This window comes from Hippopotamus amphibius, chromosome 10 (assembly GCF_030028045.1).
Source record: "Hippopotamus amphibius kiboko isolate mHipAmp2 chromosome 10, mHipAmp2.hap2, whole genome shotgun sequence".
Lineage (NCBI taxonomy): Eukaryota > Metazoa > Chordata > Mammalia > Artiodactyla > Hippopotamidae > Hippopotamus > Hippopotamus amphibius.
Window position 1 is genome coordinate 71120710 of NC_080195.1, and position 20840 is coordinate 71141549.

Sequence of the window (20840 nt, forward strand, 5' to 3'; positions counted from 1 at the left end):
AAAACAAAATTCAAAAACATACATGTACCCCAGTGTTCACTGCAGCACTATTTATAATAGCCAGGACATGGAAGCAACCTAAATGTCCATCAATGGAGGAATGGATAAAGAAGATACGGTATATATAAGGGTGGGTCAAAAATTATCCACACTCTGGCTATAGAATTTTAATTAACTTTTAGAAAAGACAAATACATCATTTTTTCACATCATCTCCTTGCTTTTCAATACACTTTGTCCATCTGTCAACAAGCTTTCGTAGTCCCTCATTAAAAAATGTCTCAGGCTGATTCACTTCATCAGAAGTGAATCCAGCTCCTTCTTGATGGCTAACACTTGTGCAACCTTCCTTAAACTTCTCTATCCATTCATACACACTTCTTCGCAACAAAACACTTTCTCCATACTATGCACAAAGTCTTCGATAAATAACTGCATCATGTACACCCTCAGACCCCAAAACACAAATCACTGCACGCTGCTCTTCTTTCGTGCAAATCACACGTGGGGCATCCATTTTTGCTCGCACCACAGTTACAAATGAACTGATGCAACACGTTCACATCTGCACAGCAGTGACTGGGGAGACAGTAGCCTTGACTGGAAAGAGCTGATAAGACAGTGCAGCCAACAGAAGTTTTAATATAACCAGAGTGCAGATAATTTCTTACTTATCCTCGTGTATACAATGGAATATTACTCAGCCATAAAAAAGAATGAAAGAACACCATTTGCAGCGACATGATGGACCTAGCGATTGTCATACTGAGTGAAGTCAGACAAAGACATATTATATGATATCACTTATATGTGGAATGTAAAAAAATGGTACAAATGAACCTATTTACAAAACAAATAGAGTCACAGATGTAGAAAACAAACTTATGGTTACTAAGGGGGAAAGGGGCAGGGGAGGGATAAATTAGGAGACTGGGATTGACACATACACACTACTGTATATAAAATAGATAAGAACCTACCGCACAGCACAGGGAACTCTACTCAATACTCTGTAATGACCTATATGGAAACAGAATCTAAAAAAAGAATGGATATGTGTACATGTATAACTGATTCACTCTGCTGTACACCTGAAGCTAACATAACATTGTAAATCAACTATACTCCAACAAAAATTAATTAAAAAAAACAAAATAGCCTGGCCCATCCAACTCCAAGCTCTCACTATCACTCAGCCAGGCCTGGAGAAATGACAGAACAGATCATGTCCTTCTCGTCTTGGGAACAAAACTACAGAGGGGAAGTCTGTTGAGTCTGTCCTTGCAAGGCCCACATGACATGGAAGTATGAGGAAAAAGCTGTTTCTCTAAGAACCATGACATCAGTAGACCAGGTGAACTCCAGACCGTAAGGCCTTAGGAAATTAATGAGTAGCAAAACTGCACAAGTGCTGTAGAATATTTACACATAGAGAACACAACAACACAAGAACCACTGAAAGAAGCCAGGCGTTGGCCCTGTCGGCTTAAGAACAGACAAAATACACTTTCCTACACATGTAAATTTACCTTTTTTTATTTAGAATTTCTTTAGTTCATCTAATTTGATGTTTTTGCACCTTAAACTTTTTAAAAACACTTTTTTACATTTTAATTTGAGATTTCAGCTCCCAAACATTGAAGAGTCATACATAATCAGTGTCTACTTTGCTACAAAGACAAGAAATCCAGAGTTTCACAGATGGCACAGATGGGGGGGGGAGGGGCAACTGTCCAACAGGCCCTCCTTAAATATGTGCCCCCAGACCGCCTAGGATGGACCTGTCACAATGTGTTCTGGAGAAGTTTCTCCTCTAAATCTGCTTGTCTTTAACTATGAAAGTAACATTTCCAGGTGCTCTTATATACAAGTTTGACATAAATCCCAATTCTAGGAAGCTACTCTGCCTGCAGTGCTCTGCAGCCAAGCTGCATGGAGAAGACGGGGACACCGGTCAACTTCAAAACCCTTTTCTCAGGGGCTTCCTTGTAGCACAGTGGTTAAGAACCCTCCTGCCAATGCAGGGGACTCAGGTTCGAGCCCTGGGCCGGGAAGATCCCACATGCCGCGAAGCAATTAAGAGCATGTGGCACAACTACTGAGCCTGTGCTCTAGAGCCCGTGAGTCACAACTAATGAGCCCACGTGCCGCAACTACTGAAGCCCATGCGCCTACAGCCCGTGCTCCGCAACAAGAGAAGCCACCACAATGAGAAGCCCATGCACTGCAACGAATAGCCCCCACTCACTGAAACTTGAGAAAGCACACACACAGCAATGAAGACCCAATGCAGCCAAAATTAAAATAAATAAACAAAATTTTTTTTTTTTTTAAACCCCTTTTCTCTCTGGGTCTGTGGTCATCCTCCTCAGCAGACCTAGCCCGTGAGGGCTCTACAGCAGGGAGCAATTTCCATGCACACAGCGTGTGTGGTGTTTCCTTCCATAACTTTACAGCCAGTTTTATGCAAATGAGAGGCTGAACCTCTAGATGCTGCTCCATCCCTCCCCCGGAACGCTAATCGAGGCTGGGCACTGAGGAGGGCATGGCTGGGAATGGACAGGATGGAAATAACAGCTCCGCTCCTGTGACATCACCTGTGTGGAGGTGAAGGAGGAATATCTATAATTTATGGCATCTAGAATAACCCTCTCCCTTCAAAGAAAGCTGGAGGCCACTGTCCTCCCAGCAAGCATTCTGGACTGGGGTCCCCAGTCTGAACCAGGCTTGCCTGACTCCAACACCACCGAACATGCCGGGGCAGGGCCTAGGAGTACAGGCCACCATCGTGTACCCAGGGTTCTTATCCTGGAAACTCAGCAAAGGACTTCTGCGCCGCAGGCCTAATCTCTGAAGCTGAGCGCAGAAAGAGGGAACTCAGCTCAGGCCCAGACACAGCCAGTTCCATAACCACTCAGTCAGAAGTTTCCCTCAGCGTTATCTGCATCAGGCGGATTACAGCTGGTCATCAAGCCCCAGATCGTGTGTGGCCAAAAGAGCATCACAATACAAGAAGCTACCAACTGTCATACTCATGTCACATCCCTGGTCCCCTCTCAAACTCAAGGTCCTGAACCTCCTCTCACAAATCCTACCAAGCCTTCCAGCCAAAAGAAAATGGGGAGTCAAGGGTGCAAGCAGATCTCCTTTACAGGAGCCCCAAGGACTGGTTACAGAGAGAGTCATTCCTTCTACACAACCTCCCCAGCCTCCTCCCTCTTGGGAAAAATGAAAAGAAATCATATGGACACTGCCTCACTCAAGAGAACTCCAGTTCCAAAGATGCTTTACAGTTCCATGGTCTCCATATTTTTTAAATTTCACTCTCTGTTTTCTTCCGTCAGCTTTGCAGGGGGCAGGTGGAATGGGGAAAGGCCCTTCACCGTAGGAAAAGTTTGCTGATGCCTTTAAAAGGAAATCTCATCAATGAAATTTTACTTTTCCTCCCAGCAAGGGATGTTGCAAAGACCCACACATTTTTATGACTATCATACGTAACACTAGAAGCTCCTTTAGGGGTGCCTAAGACTCCTCTTAGGCAACAACACCTCTGCAGCTTGTATTCAGAGTGCCCCCACCACACTGGAAAATGTGTAATGGAACAGATACACTGTCTGAAGCACACACCTTGTAACTCACTGCTCCCCTCTCCCCAGCAGGTATCCCCATGTTACCAGAGGAGTGATTCATCCTCTCCCTGGCATCATCCACCTGGCCTGGGGTTTTGGCTTCTCCTGTTTCCTTAGTGTGAATCAATAACTTCCAGTGACTTTTGGGTGACTGTATAACTTCATGATGTTTAATTAACACAACATTCATGCACAAACAGCTGCAATAAATTGCCAATCCCTGAGGGGCAAAAATAGTCTCCTTTATATTTCTGCAGCCTCTAATCTAAAACTTTCTCATTCACAGGTTGTACATTTTAGAAACTGATTTGGTTGTCACGTTAAGTGTGACTTTGCATCCGGAGAAACAGGTATCTGCTCTTCCTTCCTCCACCCTGGAAACAGGCAGGGAACTCCATATGCCTCAAATTGCTCACCCAGAAAACAAAATAATTCCAGAGTGCCTGAACCTGTTAATGGAAAATCTAGAAAGCTGCTGAAATAGTAATGGTAGGAGCTTACACTTCCCTTAGGTGAAAGACACATTTCTCATCACGTCAGGCAAACCCAGAAGAGTTACTAGCCTATGCAGAGTGAAACATCAACACCATCAATATAAAGTAAACCTGAACTGCCCACTTCCAATGATCTCTGATCTGTCTTCTTTTCTGAATGCTATATGACATTCATTTTTCCTTTCAGCGGCATCATATACATTAAGATATATCACCCCATCTTCAATGTAACAATCTCTGGCCGATCCCACTGGTCATATTCCCGACACCGTTACCGCTTACGCCTTGCTGGCAGGGCCCTGCTTTCACAAGCCTAACAGTGGTGACTGTATTCTTGTGCCAATGGTTGCTTTAGATGTGGCCACGTGACCCATCCCTGGGCAACAAGCTATTAGGGAAGTCTGTTAAATGCTCTGGAAAAGATTTTACCCCTAGGAAGAGAACGATTTGAGCAGAACACTTTCATTTTATCCACCCCACCCTTTCTGCTTAGATGTTGATATGTGATGACAAGGTCAGGGCAGCTGTAGTCATCTTGCACCCAAGAGGGAAAGACAGAGAGGCACCAAGAAGCTGCCCTGACATTATTGAGCCACTAATTCAATCCCATAACCACAGCCAATCCACACAGATGTGCAGATGATACACAATCCAACTACAGGGTTACCATCCAGACAACTACAGATGTACGTCGGCACTCCCTCAGTTTGTGCAATCCAGTCTGTGCAGCCATACTCGGCCTGCCCTGTGAGCTGGATCCACAAACCTGCAGACCTGAATCTACACATCGATGTGATATGGGAGATAATAAACATCTACTTAGTTCAAATCACTCTTAGCTGGGTTAGTGCTATTTGCAGCCCAAAGATCCTAAAACCCTGTGCAACAGACCAGGGTGGAGACCTCACTGCTAGTTCTGGCTCCCCCACTCAGCCCTTCTAGGACCCTGGCCTCTGACCTAACCTCTTGGATCTCAGTATGCCCTTTTATGAAGTTAGGGAGGGAATCACTGAGGTCTCATGTTGCACGGAGCCATTTCCCCCAGCATGTGTACCATGGTTTCTGTATCTCTCCCTATCCAACATCTGACCACAACAGCTGCTACAAAACACATATGTGTGTCTCTTTGTCACATATCACTACTTTATTGATGTAGAATCACAACCTCCCCTCACCCTCAAGTCCTCCTCCTGCCTGAAAATGCTGCCACGTAAAGAAACCGCAAAACGGGGGAACGCCCAGGGCACTGATGCAGACACTGATATCCCTTATAGAGCCTGGGCTCTTTTTAATAAATACACTGCTCACATCTTAAGGTGTCAAAGGCCATGCTCCTGGCCTGGCTGGTTGCCAATCCAAGCCGGCTCTGCTGCTGCTGACATAATGGATTCTGCCCGGGTGAGCAACTAGGCAGCTTCTGCAAATCCCCATCTATTTAGCAAGCAACTGACTTAACACAGGTGCTTCCATTAAGTAAGATAGTTATGTTTAGTTACTCTATAACCACCTATGCAGGACTCAAGCCCTCTTCACAGAATCTGGCACGCGTGCAGAATGTGACCATGGTAGTTGGGGGTGGAGAGCTGGTTCGTGTATTTTAAGCGAGGGCTGAGATTCTGTGATCCACGGTTTCGCTGCTCTGGCTGTGGGAGGGTGTGCTCCCACTTAGGAGAAAGCAGCACCCAGGGCCAGGGTGCAAGCTGGTGCCACGTAGCTCCAAGGACAGCCAGGAAGGGTCAGGACCTCATAACATGGGCACCTTTTAAGCACTGCTTCTCTGTGATGCAGTTCTCTTAAAATATCCTCAGTCACTGGTGAAGTTTATAAGAAAAACGTGACCACCTTGTGGGAGCTGTGCCTTGGAGAGTAACATGGAACTGAGTCCTGAGAAATCAACAGCGACAGCATAGGGAAAAGATGGCAAGAGAACTAGAGCTGTATCACTCCAAAACTGTTTGTTCTCAGTGTGGCATCACAGTGCCCTCCGAACAATGTGGCAAGAAAGGAATCTAAAGGGCACCTCAACCATCCCTCTCCTTTTTAAAAGCTTTTTTTAAAAATGAAATATAATTCACATGCCATAAAATTCACCCTTTTAAATAATAAAATTCAGCAGGTTTTAGCATATTCACAAAGCTATGCCACAATCACCATTATCCAATCCAGAGCATTTCATCACCCGACAATGACACCCCCTAGCCAGCAGCAGTCCCTCTCCAACTCCACCCCACCCCACCCCACCCCCATCTGTGGCACAACGAATCTACTTTCTATCTCTATAGATTTGCCTATTCTGGCTATTTTATATAAATGGAGTCATACAATATGTGATCTTTTCTGACTGACATTTCACTGAGCAAAATGTTTTCAAGGTTCATTCGCACTGTAGCAGGAATCAGTACCGTGTTGCTTTCTATGGCTGAATTACATCCCATTGTATGGATATACATTTAACGTATCCATTCAGCAGTTGCTGGACATTTGGGTTGTTTCCACTCTGGGGCTATGGCAAACAACGCTGCTATGAACATTCATGTACAAGTTGCACGTTTTCAATTTAAGTTTGCTATTGTGAAGTAATTCTAGATTCACATGAAGCTGCAAAAACAGTACTGAGAAGTCCTGTGTACCCTTCATCTGGTTTCTTCCAATGGTTACACTGACGTAACTATTAACTAGTAAAACTGAGTCTGGTATAATGTGCACACACAGTTCCACCTCCTCTTTTATAAAACGAAGGCTCAGAAACTCCGAAACCTGCCCAACGTCACAGAGCAGTCACGACTGACCTGCTGACTCCACGGATTCTTCACCAGTGCTGCCCCGTTTCAGATACCCCATGCCCACAACCTGCCCTCCCCTCTCCCCCACAAAAGAATAAAAACAACTTTTCTAAGCTATCCTTTTCTATTCTTATCATCACTCCTCTGCTGCCAAAGTTCTGCTTAAACAACTAGTTTGAGTGTTCCCATAAAAGGAGAAACGTGAAAAAAAAAAAAAACCCTCAAAAAGGTTACTCTACTCACTGCTTTTAAATGGTTAGTCTTTTTGGAACTAGCTAGAGGTGATGGTTGCACAATACTGTGAATGTACTAAATGCCCCTGAACTGTTCTCTTTAAAACGGTTCATTTTATGCTATGTGAATTTCACCTTAACATGAAAAAAAAAAAAAAAAGGTTTGTCAACATTTCTTTGAGACTTTTTCTTCTTCCCATACTTAGGATCCTCTGACTCGGAGGCCAAATGGCGTATTTACTGTGTATAATCTTCAGGATGACAGTGGAGAAAAGAAAACTTGTTTTCAGTAGTATCTGTTTGGAGAAGATTCTGTCCAGATCACTTATCTTTAAGAGGCAAACGAAACCCCTATTCAACATACATCTGTTTTGATGAATTTACACATGTACCCTGGAGATGTTTTAGTGTAACCCTGTAAAAGTATTACAAATGGTTTGAAGTTAAGGATAAAGGCAGAAGCCACATTAAATAATAGGGGCGGGGGGGAAATTACAGCCCTGAAAATCCTAAAGAATATACCCCAAAGAATTCACAGTTCCAGAATTCTCTTTCCCTTACCTCTTCAGATGATGCTCAGCCTGGGACACTTAATTGTGGAGCCTTCTGTTTTTGCTCTGCTTGTTACAATGCAAAGGGAGGAACTGGAAAAGAGTGGAAGTCTGCAGATCTCTTAACCTCTATGGGCTGCAGTCCTCTCATCTCTAAACTGAGGGGACTGGACCACCGATCTTCAACCTTCCTGTCTCTGATCCTCTCTGTCACTTTACTGCACTTTGGGTCTGGCTCTCGGCCCACACAACTGAGCAGGGACAGGTGAGCCTAGGTAAGGAGGATTCCTTAGGGAACAGTTCAGCAACCTCAACGTTCACCCCATCCCAACCTGCTGGACCATTGCTCAGGAGAGAAACTCAGAAAGAATAGAAAGAAAAAAGCCCACGATTAACCCTCTATTAAAAATACACGCCAAAGATAAATAAATAAAATAATAAAATAAAATGGGGGACGTAAATGGCCTACTGTGTGTTCTCATCTTTTCACGGGGAAAATTGAGAACTCTTGTCACAAAATTAGGGAGAAAGGCAATTTTCTATAATGAAAATATTTTTTTCTAACATGTAATTACAGGAAGGGAGGCAAATCATTACAATTATTACTAAGTGACCAAAAATTCTGAAAAAGAACAGATCTGGGGAAGCAGATGTTGGTGGTAGGGATGGAGGGGTTAGAGAAGGCGGAGGTAGAACAAAGAAGCAGCGTGGAGCTGTTACAACTCCAGGACTCCTCCACACAGAGTTATGGCCAAACACACACACTCCTGTTCCCTTCCCTCTTTATTTCTGGCCCAAGTTCTTCATGGTACTGACTTCAGAAAAAGGCTCTCTCTGCCTCATTGAGTTACTCTGCTCACATTACCTACAAAAATGGCATAAATAAGACCGCCTTAAGAAACCCCACTTCGGGACTTCCCTGGTGGCACAGTGGTTAAGACTCCATGCTCCCAATGCAGCGGGCCCTGGTTCAATGCCTGGTCAGGGAACTATATCCCACATGCTGCAACGAAGAGTTCTCATGCCATAACTAAGGAGCCCACCTGCCATAACTAAGAAGCCCATGTGCCACAACTAAGGAGCCCGTGAGCCACAACTAACACCTGGTGCAACCAAATAAATAAATAAATAAAATAAATATTAAAAAAAAAAAAAGGAACCCTGCTTCAAAATGATCTGCAACACCAATATGACTCAACAGCAATTTTAACAGGGAAGAGCTACAACAGACTCCATGCTGGATCTGTTTCTTTGACTCTAACCTTTGCTTTTGGTTGCTTTTGTTATTACATCATACATAATGGCCTGCCTCAAGGAACCCTGCTCCTTTGCCTGAATGTTAAACTAAAGTGCCTTTGTCCGGCTCACAGGGAGACAATCTGACCCTGCCTACCTGTTAATGGCTGCAGAAAGAAGAAATTAACACATCCCCTCCCATTTTGCAAGATAAATGGCCTTTTACTTCAATTCCTCACCTCCTCTCCCTTTCTGTTCTATAAAAGAAACTGGCATCCAGACCCCAATAAGATGTTTTTTGGGGGACCCTAGTCTGCCATCTTCTTGGTCTGCCAGCTTTCCGAATAAAGTTGCTATTCCTTGCCCCAGCACCTCATCTCCCGATTTATTGGCCTGTCGCGAGGCAAGCAGAGCAAGCTTGGACTCAGTAACACTTTCATCCCCAAGAGAGAAACCACGGTTGGCTGCTTTAAGCACTGAGCTTGGTTGGCATAGTGTTACATAACTGACTTTAGAATCCTGACTATTTCCAGGCACAGAAACAGAAAATGCTGGACAACACTGATAAAGACTGCTACTTGCCCCTCAATAATTAAATTTCACTTGTCTCTTAAAATAGGACTATATTTTTTTAAGGTGGGCACACAGCCACATGCAATGGAGGCTACATTTTCCAGTCCACCTTCCAGCGAGGTGTGGCCTTGTGCCAATGGAATATAATTGGTAGTTGCTAACAGATTTTTGAACAATCAGTCCTCTCTGGGAGGGAGGGGGGTGATGGGGAAGCCCTGGTTTGTAGTGTTTGCCAGTTTCCATGGTATAAATATCCTCCCCCCATGGCTAATGTCATGAGTCATTTCATCTCCCTTGATGGCACTAAACACAGAGTTGGGAAGAGCGGCAGTTCTCACAAGTTGGCACCAACTGGTTCCAGCACATCACTGGATGTCATAAGGTGTTATATGTAATTTCTGGGAAATGTCCTTAAAGAAGGAGGCAAGTCTTAACGGCCGGGGCATGCCCTGCCCCCTTCAATCTTCCCTGCTGGCCAGAATGTACATATGACTGGTGAAAGTCCACCTATCAGACTGGACCATAAGGAGGAATAACAGAGACACCTTGGAGAAGCTTTGGTCTCTGATGATCAACAGCTGCTAAACTGTCCTGCGACTGCTTACCTGCAGGCTTCATTTACATAACAATTGTGAGAAAGAGGAAAACTTGTATCTTGTAAATGCAACTGATACTTGGAGTTTTCCCATTCACAGTAAAATCTATCTCAACTGAGGGCATCCTGTATGTTAAATGAGGTAAGGAAAGAATTCAGATTTCAAAGAACAAAAAAATGTCTGAACCTTCCTGGAAGGGACAGAGAGGATAGAGGGTGAATAGAACAGCCAAAGGGGAAGGCACTTGAAAAGGAGGTTCTCACCTCTCTCCCCCTGAGTCCCTCCTCTCTAACCTACAGACCCCTACAGAGAGCGAGTCTCGGCCAGCAAGGCTTCCTCCTGGTGTACGGGGGCCACCGCTCCCGGATCCACAGTGTGGGCTCAGGAAGGACTCCCCCACTCAGGGGGGTCCAGATCCTCTGGCAGAGAAAGACAGACAGTTTTCAGACCTCCTTCTTCCAGAGCATTCCCCAGGCAGAGAGGAGGAATGGGAAAGGTCTAAGGTTACGTGGGGGGTAGACTGAGCTGACGCTGAGGCAGCAACAGGCAGTGCCGTGTATCCTGCCTTTCTGTCGTGTACTGAAAATGCATTGCTCAGGCACCGGCTGGCCTGTTCCTAGCGTTGGGCTGTACTGTGGGTTTCAGACAAATGTAGAATGACTTCCTTAAGACGCAGATAAAATGTAGTATTACACATGAACTCCTCCTAAAAGTCAATATGTAAATGAAGATAATATTATCACAAGTATATTCTTATCTACTTTCAAAACACTCTTTCTGAAGTCTCTAGGGACTGAGTTTGCACACGTCAAACAAGCAATGCTGAGTGTCTACCACATCACGATGCTCCCTCTGGGAGGGTCCTACAGGGATATTCTCCATTCACGCTACACCTAAACAGTTTCTGCCTGTACATTGATGCTACTTATGTCCCTTGATGATAACTTCAGACTCAAGAACCCTTGTGGGGCTTCCCTGCTGGCGCAGTGGTTAAGAATCCACCTGCCAATGCAGGGGGACATGGGTTCAATCCCTGCGCCGGGAAGATCCCATGTGCTGAGGAGCAACTAAGCCCGTGAGCCACAACTACTGAGCCTGCACTCTAGAGCCCGTGAACCACAACTAATGAGCCCACGTGCCACAACTACTGAAGCCCACATGCCTAGAGCCCGTGCTCCACAGCAAGAGAAGCCACCTCAATGAGAAGCCCACGCACCGCAACGAAGAGTAGCCCCCCCTTGCCACAACTAGAGAAAGCCTGCACGCAGCAACAAAGACCCAACGCAGCCAATAAAGAAATAAATATTAAAAAAAAAAAAAAAAAAGAACTCTTGTGCAATCAGCATGCTTTTCAATCCTTCCTCACCACCCACACCCACCTCCCTCCCAATGCTAGTGATGCTAAGAACCTGCTGCGGGTGGACGGTGGGAGTGAGGGGCACTGAGAGTTGAGGGACAAAGGGCGAAAGGGTGGGGAGCAGACAGACCAAGTCAGCAAGAAGGGAGGAGGGGGCCTGGCTGAGGCCCATACAGCTGACGAATACCTGTGCGGGACGGGGCTCTGAAAGCAACTAAATCAAGCACAGGCTAGCTCTAAGATAGAAACCAGGCAAGACCAAAACTTCCAGTCGTGTACCATCAAGGATCCTGAGAGTAGCTCACATTTACAGGCCAAGGGTTTTTTCCAGTATTTGCAGATACCTGCTACAATTATTTAAGGTATAACCATTATCAAACACCCCGCTCTGGATGGACCCATCCTGGCTCTGACATTTATCAACTATAACAAACTACATACGTTCGCCTAGGCTCAGTTTCTCAATTTAAAAAATGGAGATCATCAAGCATACTTTGCACGGTGGTTGTAAAAGTTAGAGAGAACTGACAAAAAGCACACGTGCCAAAGGTCTGCGCAAAACAACATCCTACAGATGAGAGCTACATAAACTTCAGGTTAGAAGAGAATATATATGGTTGCTGTGGACATGCAATCAAAAATTGAAACTGATTAGGCTGATGGCATGGTTTTAAATTATAAAAAGTACAAACTGAAATGAACCAACATTATTACATAATTGAGGTGTACCACAATAATCTGGACCCCTAACAGAGGAAAATGAGATAAACTCAGACAAAATCTAGCACTGGTTCTCTAGCTCTTTTCTGTGAACTACCTCCATTTTCACACTTCTGTTCACTACCCCCATTTCTGCACCCACCAAAAAGTGCCTCTATTCTCTTGGATAAGAGGGGGAATTCTGCCATCTTCCTTTTTAATGGAGGCCTCATATCTGCAGATCCCCCTTCTCATCCCACTGGACAACTGGCCAAATTCTAAAGCATAAATAGCTTCAAACTTTGTGAAATAAGTCCACCTCCGTAAAATGAGTTGACTTGCTAAGCAGCCTGTCTTTGGCAACTCAATTCCTAAGGGATTAACGGGACACCAAGGTCTCTAAAAACTAAACTTCCTTTTGTAGTCAGAAAATATGTATCTAAGCAAGCTGTTCACTTCCCTCAAATATGATTAATTCTGAATAAAAGGAAGAGAGCTGAATCCAATATTCAGGTGAAACAGAAAAGATCCTCATGAGTGAGCAGTTCAGAAGATGTATGGGAACCAGCCCATGGAGGGAGGCTGTGAGATGATTAACAAGGAGTGTGAATTAATTCTTCAGTAACAACAACTTCGAAAAGGTGAACGTGGGTTAACAATGTCCTAACGTGGGACGAGCGTGGCGCCTCATCAAGACTGTCTGCGATCTTCTGAGCCAACCAATTATGAAACTTCCAAATTATATCTGTAGTTTGCTTATTTCAAGTGTCATGGAAAGAACTCTTAGCTAGGCATTTTATGTTATGCCCAGTTATGCACAAAAGCTACGGAATCTTCCTGAGTGAACATACTTTACAGTGGGGAAAATATTTTGAATCACCTTAGGTAAAACTAAAAGTAAAACAGAATCAAGAAAACAAACTCACTTGTCAAACTCATCAAAGAGATCACAACTCTGCAGTTTTGAAAGAGCAAGTCGAAAGTACTCGGCTAGAAAACAAATGGAGTTTTATGAATAAAAGCAAATCATGACTTCCTAGGTACACAGTAAACCACCTTATCCTCTGCCCTCCCCTAAACCCACTTCAAACTGGTATTGCCCCCTGTTATTTATTCTGTGGTGAAAACCCACGATACAACTGCAATGAGCCAGCACTACTTAACAGGTGCACTCAAAATGGTACATGCTCTAAGTCCACTCTCCAAAAACCCCAGAAAAATAAGATACTTAATCTGAAAACGATCGTAACCAAAATAACCATGTCAGATGATGCGGAAACTGACATTAGTATAGAAATCAATATTCTGCAAGTTTAAACCTATTAGATTATCAACTCTCTGCAATGTATGTTAAACGCCCTCCCCGCCCCCCCCCCCCCCCCCCACCCAAGATCAGCTGAATAAGGAAAATCTGACGCGGCAAACTATTGGCTTGTCGCCTCCTAGGCTTTCAGGGTCTCTCAAAAATCCAGAATGTAAAGCTGTGTAAGGCAACGCAGCTGTCAACAAACAGAGGGAAAATCGTCTCACCATTAGCAGATGGAGTAATTCCCTCTACATTTTGCAAAAATAAAATATCTTCTGATGAAATTAAAAGATTGACCAAGGATCTAGAACTTGCTTACGACATAAAATAAAAGTCATAGGTAAAGAGGTGAAATGGGAGATAGGAAGGAAGTTAACCTACAGGGTTGTCTTGCGAATTCTGAATTGGAATAAAGCAAGGCATCGGAACTCATGAATAATACGGTGGCAAAACAAAAGTAAAAAGCAGTTTCTCAAAAACAAAAATCTACCTTTTTTCATTCATTTTACTCTACAATGACTCAAAAGGAGTGGGGATTTATGTATTAAGATATAGTTCCTTTCACCCAATCTCCAAATCATATCCTTAGGAATCATTATGAAACAGAAAAAATAAAAGGCCTTAAAATTATACAAACATGTGGTTCACATCAGACATCACTCACATTAATAGGGCAGAGTAAGAAGAATATTACTGACCTGATGTTCTTATCCCATAGGGCAAATCAAACTTATCGCTACCATAGAAGGAAGCAGTACTTTTAAAATCAGCTGCACACAGAAAAGGGTGAAACTGATGAAACCTGGAAGAAAAGGATAAAGAATGATTTTCCCAAATGTGTATACTATTTGCAGGTTTTTAAAATCACAACTGTAAATAATGTAGTATGTCACTCCTATTGCTCCATTAACTACATATGAATGCATAAGTATTTTTAAGATTCTTTAAAAATCATCTTAAACACGATTTAGATGTTCCTTAGAATGGGACATGCAATGGAACGACACACCCGGAATGGAAAACCCTTCCAGGTAGTAAAACCAAAATTATGTAACAGCTTTGGGGTCGGGGGGTGGGGGGGTGGGGGGCAGTGGCACAAAATTTAAAAACCAGCGAACACCCATTATAGCCATGTACAAGAAGAAACAAGGGAAAATAAAAGTACAGGTGCTGATCTACTCCCAAAAGGAAAGGTACCATATGCATAAACCTGTTGTCAGCTGTGAAAATAAAAATACACTAGAAGAGGTAGCTAGAACTGAACTCTTTCCTGATGTCATTAAATTAAAATTTACTCAAGAACCAGAACTATGGGTATGTGTCTTCTTTTTGCCTGCCCTGGCCCGCTGCTCTACTCAGGCACTCTCTCAGACAAGAATGTTTGATGAGGCATTTCTGGTTTTCTGGTTTTCTTCTCTCTTTTAGCTCCTGGCACAGAGCAGGCAGACAACATACCCCTAAGAAATGAGTGAATGAATTTCAATTCCAAATTAATTCTTTACAGGACCGTTATGAAGTAGAAAAACATAAAATTTTTTTTTTTTAATTAAAGAGAAGGAACAGGTAAAGCACATATTAAAATGCCATTTCCGCCTACCAGAAGAACTAGGCAACCACAGAGCAAATCAAGCTAATCCTTATCCCAGCCAACACACATGGCCCCTTCTTTCTGGCCTTACCAGTTTTGTTCTTCCCTAGTATAAAAACTGCAGGTGGAGATCCGAGGGGCCCTGGGGTTTCAGAGGCTGCATGACAAAATGGAAATAAACAGCAGTAGGGGAGGGGCGAATTAGCTTCAGCTCTACTCTGGCTTTGCGACTCAGGAACCACTCACCTTGGCAAGGCACAGGAGCTCAAGAGCGTCAGAGCTGAGCTAAGAACTTACACCACATTCAGACTAAGCAAAGAGGTGAGAGACGACCCCTTCCTAACTGAGAAGGGTGTATGTGCCAGATTCAGCAGCGACAAGTGTTAGCAGCCTGTGGGTCCTTTTATCTGTATCGGGGTTGATCCCTAAGCTTAGGAGCTGCTCTGGGAAGAGGAAGGGTCAGGTCACCTGACTTAACATTGAGAAGAGATTCAAGATCTTCCCAGGCTTCCTTGGGAGAGTAAACCATGGATGACTTTGCACCTTGAGGTGAAGGCAATAAAGGGCTCTCTTCTTTGGAGGTGGTGGGGGTGACAATGATGGTAGCTAATGACCAACGTCTACTACATTTTACTTCTAAATGAAATAACTGTTAAGCACTGTGGGCAAATAGTGTGGCCCACCATTTCAGAAAACAAAGGGTGTTAAAGCCTTCAGCTACTCCCCAACTGTGCACCCTGAGGGGAATTGGGAGGAAAGAAAACAGGATACTGGCCCTGCATAGCTGGGTGCATATCAAAGGAATAACCTCTCGCAACTTCCCACACTCGGAAAAGGGCTAAATTCCTTACCTGGAGATGTCTGGTTTTTCTTTAATTAGCAGTAATCTTTTGATGTCTGACTCCCTGGTTTTTTTTGTTCGTTTGTTTGGTTGGTTGGTTGGTCTTGCTTTTGCTTTTTTGCAAAACCCCATATAAATCCTGGATCCTCCCTCACCTCTTTGGAACAGTCCCTCAGACCTATCTGTGAGGCTGTATCCCAGGCTTACGTCCTCAGTAATGCCCCAAACAAAACATAATTCTCAACTTGTACGTTCCACATTTTTTTTCAGTCAATAGTTCATGTCTCACACATAGTCTGGGCTCCACATGTATCAGCCTTATCTAGGAAAATTCCTTATCTTATATTATATTATATTACAGTGTGTTACAATACATTATAACGATCATATTACATCTCTGCTGTTGTTACGCCTACAAAAGCCCAGAAAGGAAGGTCAATTCTATTAATCAAGTTAGACTGTGGACAAAAAAAAATGTGCTTGCCATTTCAGTACACAAAGGCTGTTGAGGCCAGCAAGCACGCACCACTGCAGCCGTGCCCCAGACAGTTCACCCCAAGGGGCACTCGGCATGGAGAAAAACAGGATACTGGCCCCAGTCAAGGTGCATATCAAAAGGAATAATTTCAATAAGCCCAGACTCCTGCATCTTCCTATTCATAGAAAAGCACTAAAATCATTAACTTGAGATGTCTGTTTTCAGGATTAGCAGTCATCTTTTGATGTTTGACTACATGTCTGTCTTTTTCAGCAAAAATTCCTATACATCCTGGCTCCTCCCAGCGCTACCTGAGAGGCTGCTCTCCCAGGCTACAGTCCTTAGTGAGGTCCCTAAATGAGACAGTCTCAACTTTTAGGGTGTGCTTTTGTTGTTGTTGTTGTTGTTTTGGTCAACAAGACAAAGAAACGGAAGCTATAAAAAGTCAAGTCACTATTATCTGGAGTCACTAACCCATCGCTGACAACGCTGAAACCACACCCAAGCTCAATGCTAAGGGAAGGTATTCTCTTCATAGCATTGCAGGTAACACCCCAGGTGTCTCAGCAGAGCTTATCCCACTGGCTACTGACAAAGGGAGAGAGCCCTGCCTCCACGGAATACTATTCACACCACAAATGTGCAGACATACACACCTGCTGAGCAATCCTTCATCAATACTTTAATCCCTTTGGGTTTTCTCAGGAAGGAAGTATCTTTTTGCTCTAAAGCTGAAGAGTACCTTGATTCTAGAGTGGCACTTTAAACCTGCAGTCTGCAACCCACAGGTGGCTCATGAACTCCATCTTGGAGGTCAAGGTCAGCTCATTTTTAAAAAATGAATAGAACAGAATACAGAGTATCTGGAGTAGGAGAGGTAAAAAAGTTCTTTTTTGATTATAAATATGTATGAATACTAAGTTTCAAAGTAAAATGTATTTCTTACTATGCGTCATGGTAAAAAAAAAAAAAGTTTAAAATCAGTCTTCTAGTTTTGTAGTGGTCCTAATTGGACACACACCCACGGACTGACCACAAGCAGCCCCAGCACACCCGAAGTCAGACATAAAAATATTTTATGTACCTGAAGTTCTCCAGAGTTGGCTGATTTTAAAGGGGCCTGTAGCCCCAAAAGTTTAAGAACCAGTTATGGAGAGGTACAATAATACAATAAAAGAAAATAAGAAGAAAAGACGTGAATTTTGGATGCTTAATGGATAAAATGCTGAAAAGCTTGTATGCGTTTTACACAATTCAACATGCCTTGACCCGACTGCCATTTGTTTCTGTTTACCTGGAAGCATTTGACAAGCACTCTCTCAAAGCTGCAGTGACAAAGAAAAAGAATACTTGTGGATGGAAGAGTAAATTCTCTACAAGTCCTGACAACCACACAGAACCATCATTAATTACATTCTATGTAGTTCGTTAAAAGCCTGTGAAAGGAAAATTTCTACGGTAAGCTTTAACCGTGAGGTAAGGGAGAAGAAAATACAAAATAAGAACGGTGGAAAATAACAAGGGAACAAGGGTGGGGAAATAAAACCCTAAAAGGACAGTGCTTCGTTTATGATCAACCACCAAGAGACCTCTCTAATCTGACCTGTTGTGAAAAGAATACTGGGCTGACTGCGTTCTCCAGTGCCTTTTCTTAAAATATATGCAGAGTTCTGATTAAAAGCACAAAAAGACACAGGATAGTCACGCTCTTCCTTAAATGCAGAGTATCCACTTTATACTGCTAAGATGGGCATGAATGAAAGCACACAAGTGTGGAAAATGATTACAAACACATTTTGAACATTTTGTGTGCCAAAGTTGCTTTTGTATTTTTACCTCAGGAGAGAGGCAAAAGCTGGCTTTGATAAACAAGGCTGGATCTTATTTCTCCGCTTCATTTCCACGGGTGGCACCCTACAAAACAAAAACAGCGTCAGACAGAAACCAAAACCAGGCAGCTGACCCAAAGGGAAGTAAATGCCCTGGGAACCCACGCGGTGCTACCCGTGAGAGGCTTCTCAGGCAGGCACTAAGCTTCCTCACAGTAGCCCCTGAGGTACCACAGAAGCTTCTCCTGGTCCTGGACACATTTGAGGTTCATGGATGCAAAGCAAGAGAGTGGAGAAGGCTGAGGTGACAAGTGACCCAGAAGGGTCAAAGAGCAGTGACTCAAAGGGCCCTTTGAGAAGAACTAGGATCCCCGCACTGTGGAAGCCAAGACCAGGCTCACGTTTCAGAAGTTCCTGAAAGCCTGAGAAATGCACAGGCGCAGTCCTCGTGCCACATGTGGGGACAGCTACGGGTGGCAGATGCCAGGGACACTGCCCTGAGCAGATTCCAGAGTCCCTGCCTGTGACCTGGGGACTCCACAAATCCCACTACTTGGAGTCATATCTAACTCTGCTCTCCTCTGGCACAGGCTGGGCACTTGTGTGTCTCCTGAATGGTGCACTCGTCTCCACAGTTTAGAAGGCTGTTATGAGACAAGACAGAGCACAGCCATGAAAAGAAATGAAGGGGGCCGGGCGGCAGGAGCCAGACTCAGCCACCAAAGAGGAGAACAGCTTAACATGAGAAACTACTAATGATCATCAATTGTGTGGAGAATTAATCTAAAAACAAAAACCAGTCAATTTTCTTCTATAATCACAGGATTCAAACAGAAATAGCCTAAACCCTTCATGGACTGACTCAACTGCAAACGTTTTTTGGTACAAAATCCCCAGGTAAAACTGCTAGGTTCCTGAACTATGAGACTAGATGCAGAGAATCATCTTTTGTAAACATCCCAAATGGCAAAACTCTCTCAATTTATATGTAAGGAAGGTACATAAATATGGTGCGCCTGCAAATTACAGAGGCCAAAGTGAAGTGTAAGATGTTACTTGGTTTCCAGGTTATTAAAACAGAAAACAAACGATTTGGGGATACTGTGAAGACAAATTTCAGGGTTTTTTTTTTTTTAAAAAAGGACAATTATTTGTCTCTAACAGTGTTTAAGGCAGCGATTTCACAGCATCGGCGGCAATTTCACAATACTTTCTGTCTGAAATGACGTGTTAGCTTAAGAGTGACATGAACGTCCTCGAATGCTGATGACAAAAACATGTGCTGAATTTGGACCCTTCTCATTGTCTCCTTTATCCTTTCCCCTGTGACCAAGAACAGGATCTGTAGGGAATTAGCAATCTAGTAAACTCCGTGCTTTCTTTTCTGTTCTTGCCTTCCATTACTTAGTACGGGCCAGAGATAGGAAGTGGCAGAGACGGAGGGGGAGATGCCTGTGGGAGGATCCTCACATGGGGTATAATCAGACTTCTAAGATCTCTGGCTCATTACTGAAGTCCAAAACCTGAAAACGATTTAGCCGTACCCACCCACCTGGCACTGGGTTTTTCCAATGACCATAAAGAACATTACGATGATCTTTCAATCAACCAGTAAAGAAATTAAATGCACAAGCATCATTTTTTTAATCTAGTAAAACAAAACCTACAGACACGATCTAGGATCTACTCTTCAAACACTCGCAAAAAGTACCGAACTTTTGTCTAAGACAGGAAGTTTTTATGTGGTTTATTTTGACATCATATACTTACCACCCACTCATATTCAAAGGTCATCAAAACTTGATTCTTCGACAAAGGACTGGTAATAAGAAAAAGGATACCTCCAACAGACAATTGTCCTCCAGGACTACATCACACATTTATAACCTAAGTGATCTGGGTTTTCCAACCTGTTGTTCACATCACAGTTTTTCTGCTCTGGTCATTTGCATTAAGATGAATTTTTTTTTTTAACATTTATAATAAATAGTAGCAATTTCTGAGCAAAAATCTGGGAAACATAAGCAAAAGAATTTTCGAAAGTGTCAGACTTCTGAATTCTGAGTTTTGAAAATACATTTTGAGGAGAAAAAGATATAGTCTAACTTGATGCCTTTCTTTTAGTGTTTTTGAATCACGCATCCTCGCTACTGAAAAACTGTTTTGTATAACTGAGGGTGCTGTTGGTTCAAATTATGTTAGTTTACAGTTTGTTGCAAACGTAAAATACAGCAACATGTATATTAACTCTATTTATCTGCATTATAGAAAATATCTTAGACTGTTCTTGACAGAGAAGCATGGTAACAATGGTCTCAGTCTTTTTTTTTTTGGCATACAATAAGCTGCATATATTTAAAGTCTACAATTTGATTTTTTCTTATTAGTAATGTATATATGGCAATCTCAATGTCCCAATTCATTCCTCCCCAACCCCCCCCCCCCCAACTTTCCCCACTTGGTGTTCACATGTTTGTTCTCTACATCTGTGTCTCTATTTCTGCCTTGCAAACCATTTTTCTAGATTCCACATATATGTGTTTATATAAGATATTTGTGTTTCTCTTTCTGACTCACTTCACTCTGTATGACAGTCTCTAGGTCCATCCATGTCTCTACAAATGTCCCAATTTCACTCCTTTTTACA

The 20840-nt window shown here is 43.2% G+C and overlaps 1 protein-coding gene across 16 annotated transcripts in view; it reads right to left on the reverse strand.

Moving 5' to 3' along the window:
* The window catches only part of ST3GAL6 (ST3 beta-galactoside alpha-2,3-sialyltransferase 6), a 70996-nt gene that overhangs the window by 12268 nt on the left and 37888 nt on the right, over positions 1–20840 (reverse strand). For 15 of the 16 annotated variants that reach the window (XM_057696256.1, XM_057696258.1, XM_057696254.1 and 12 more), the window contains 3 exons: positions 18201–18278; positions 14156–14259; positions 13078–13141 (listed from right to left, as the gene is read on the reverse strand). In XM_057696256.1, the coding sequence (XP_057552239.1) occupies positions 13078–13141; positions 14156–14259; positions 18201–18278 (246 nt within the window). Of the gene's footprint in view, positions 1–13077; positions 13142–14155; positions 14260–18200; positions 18279–19963; positions 20205–20840 lie in introns of all 16 variants that reach the window. The other variant, XM_057696264.1, reaches the window with a different exon arrangement.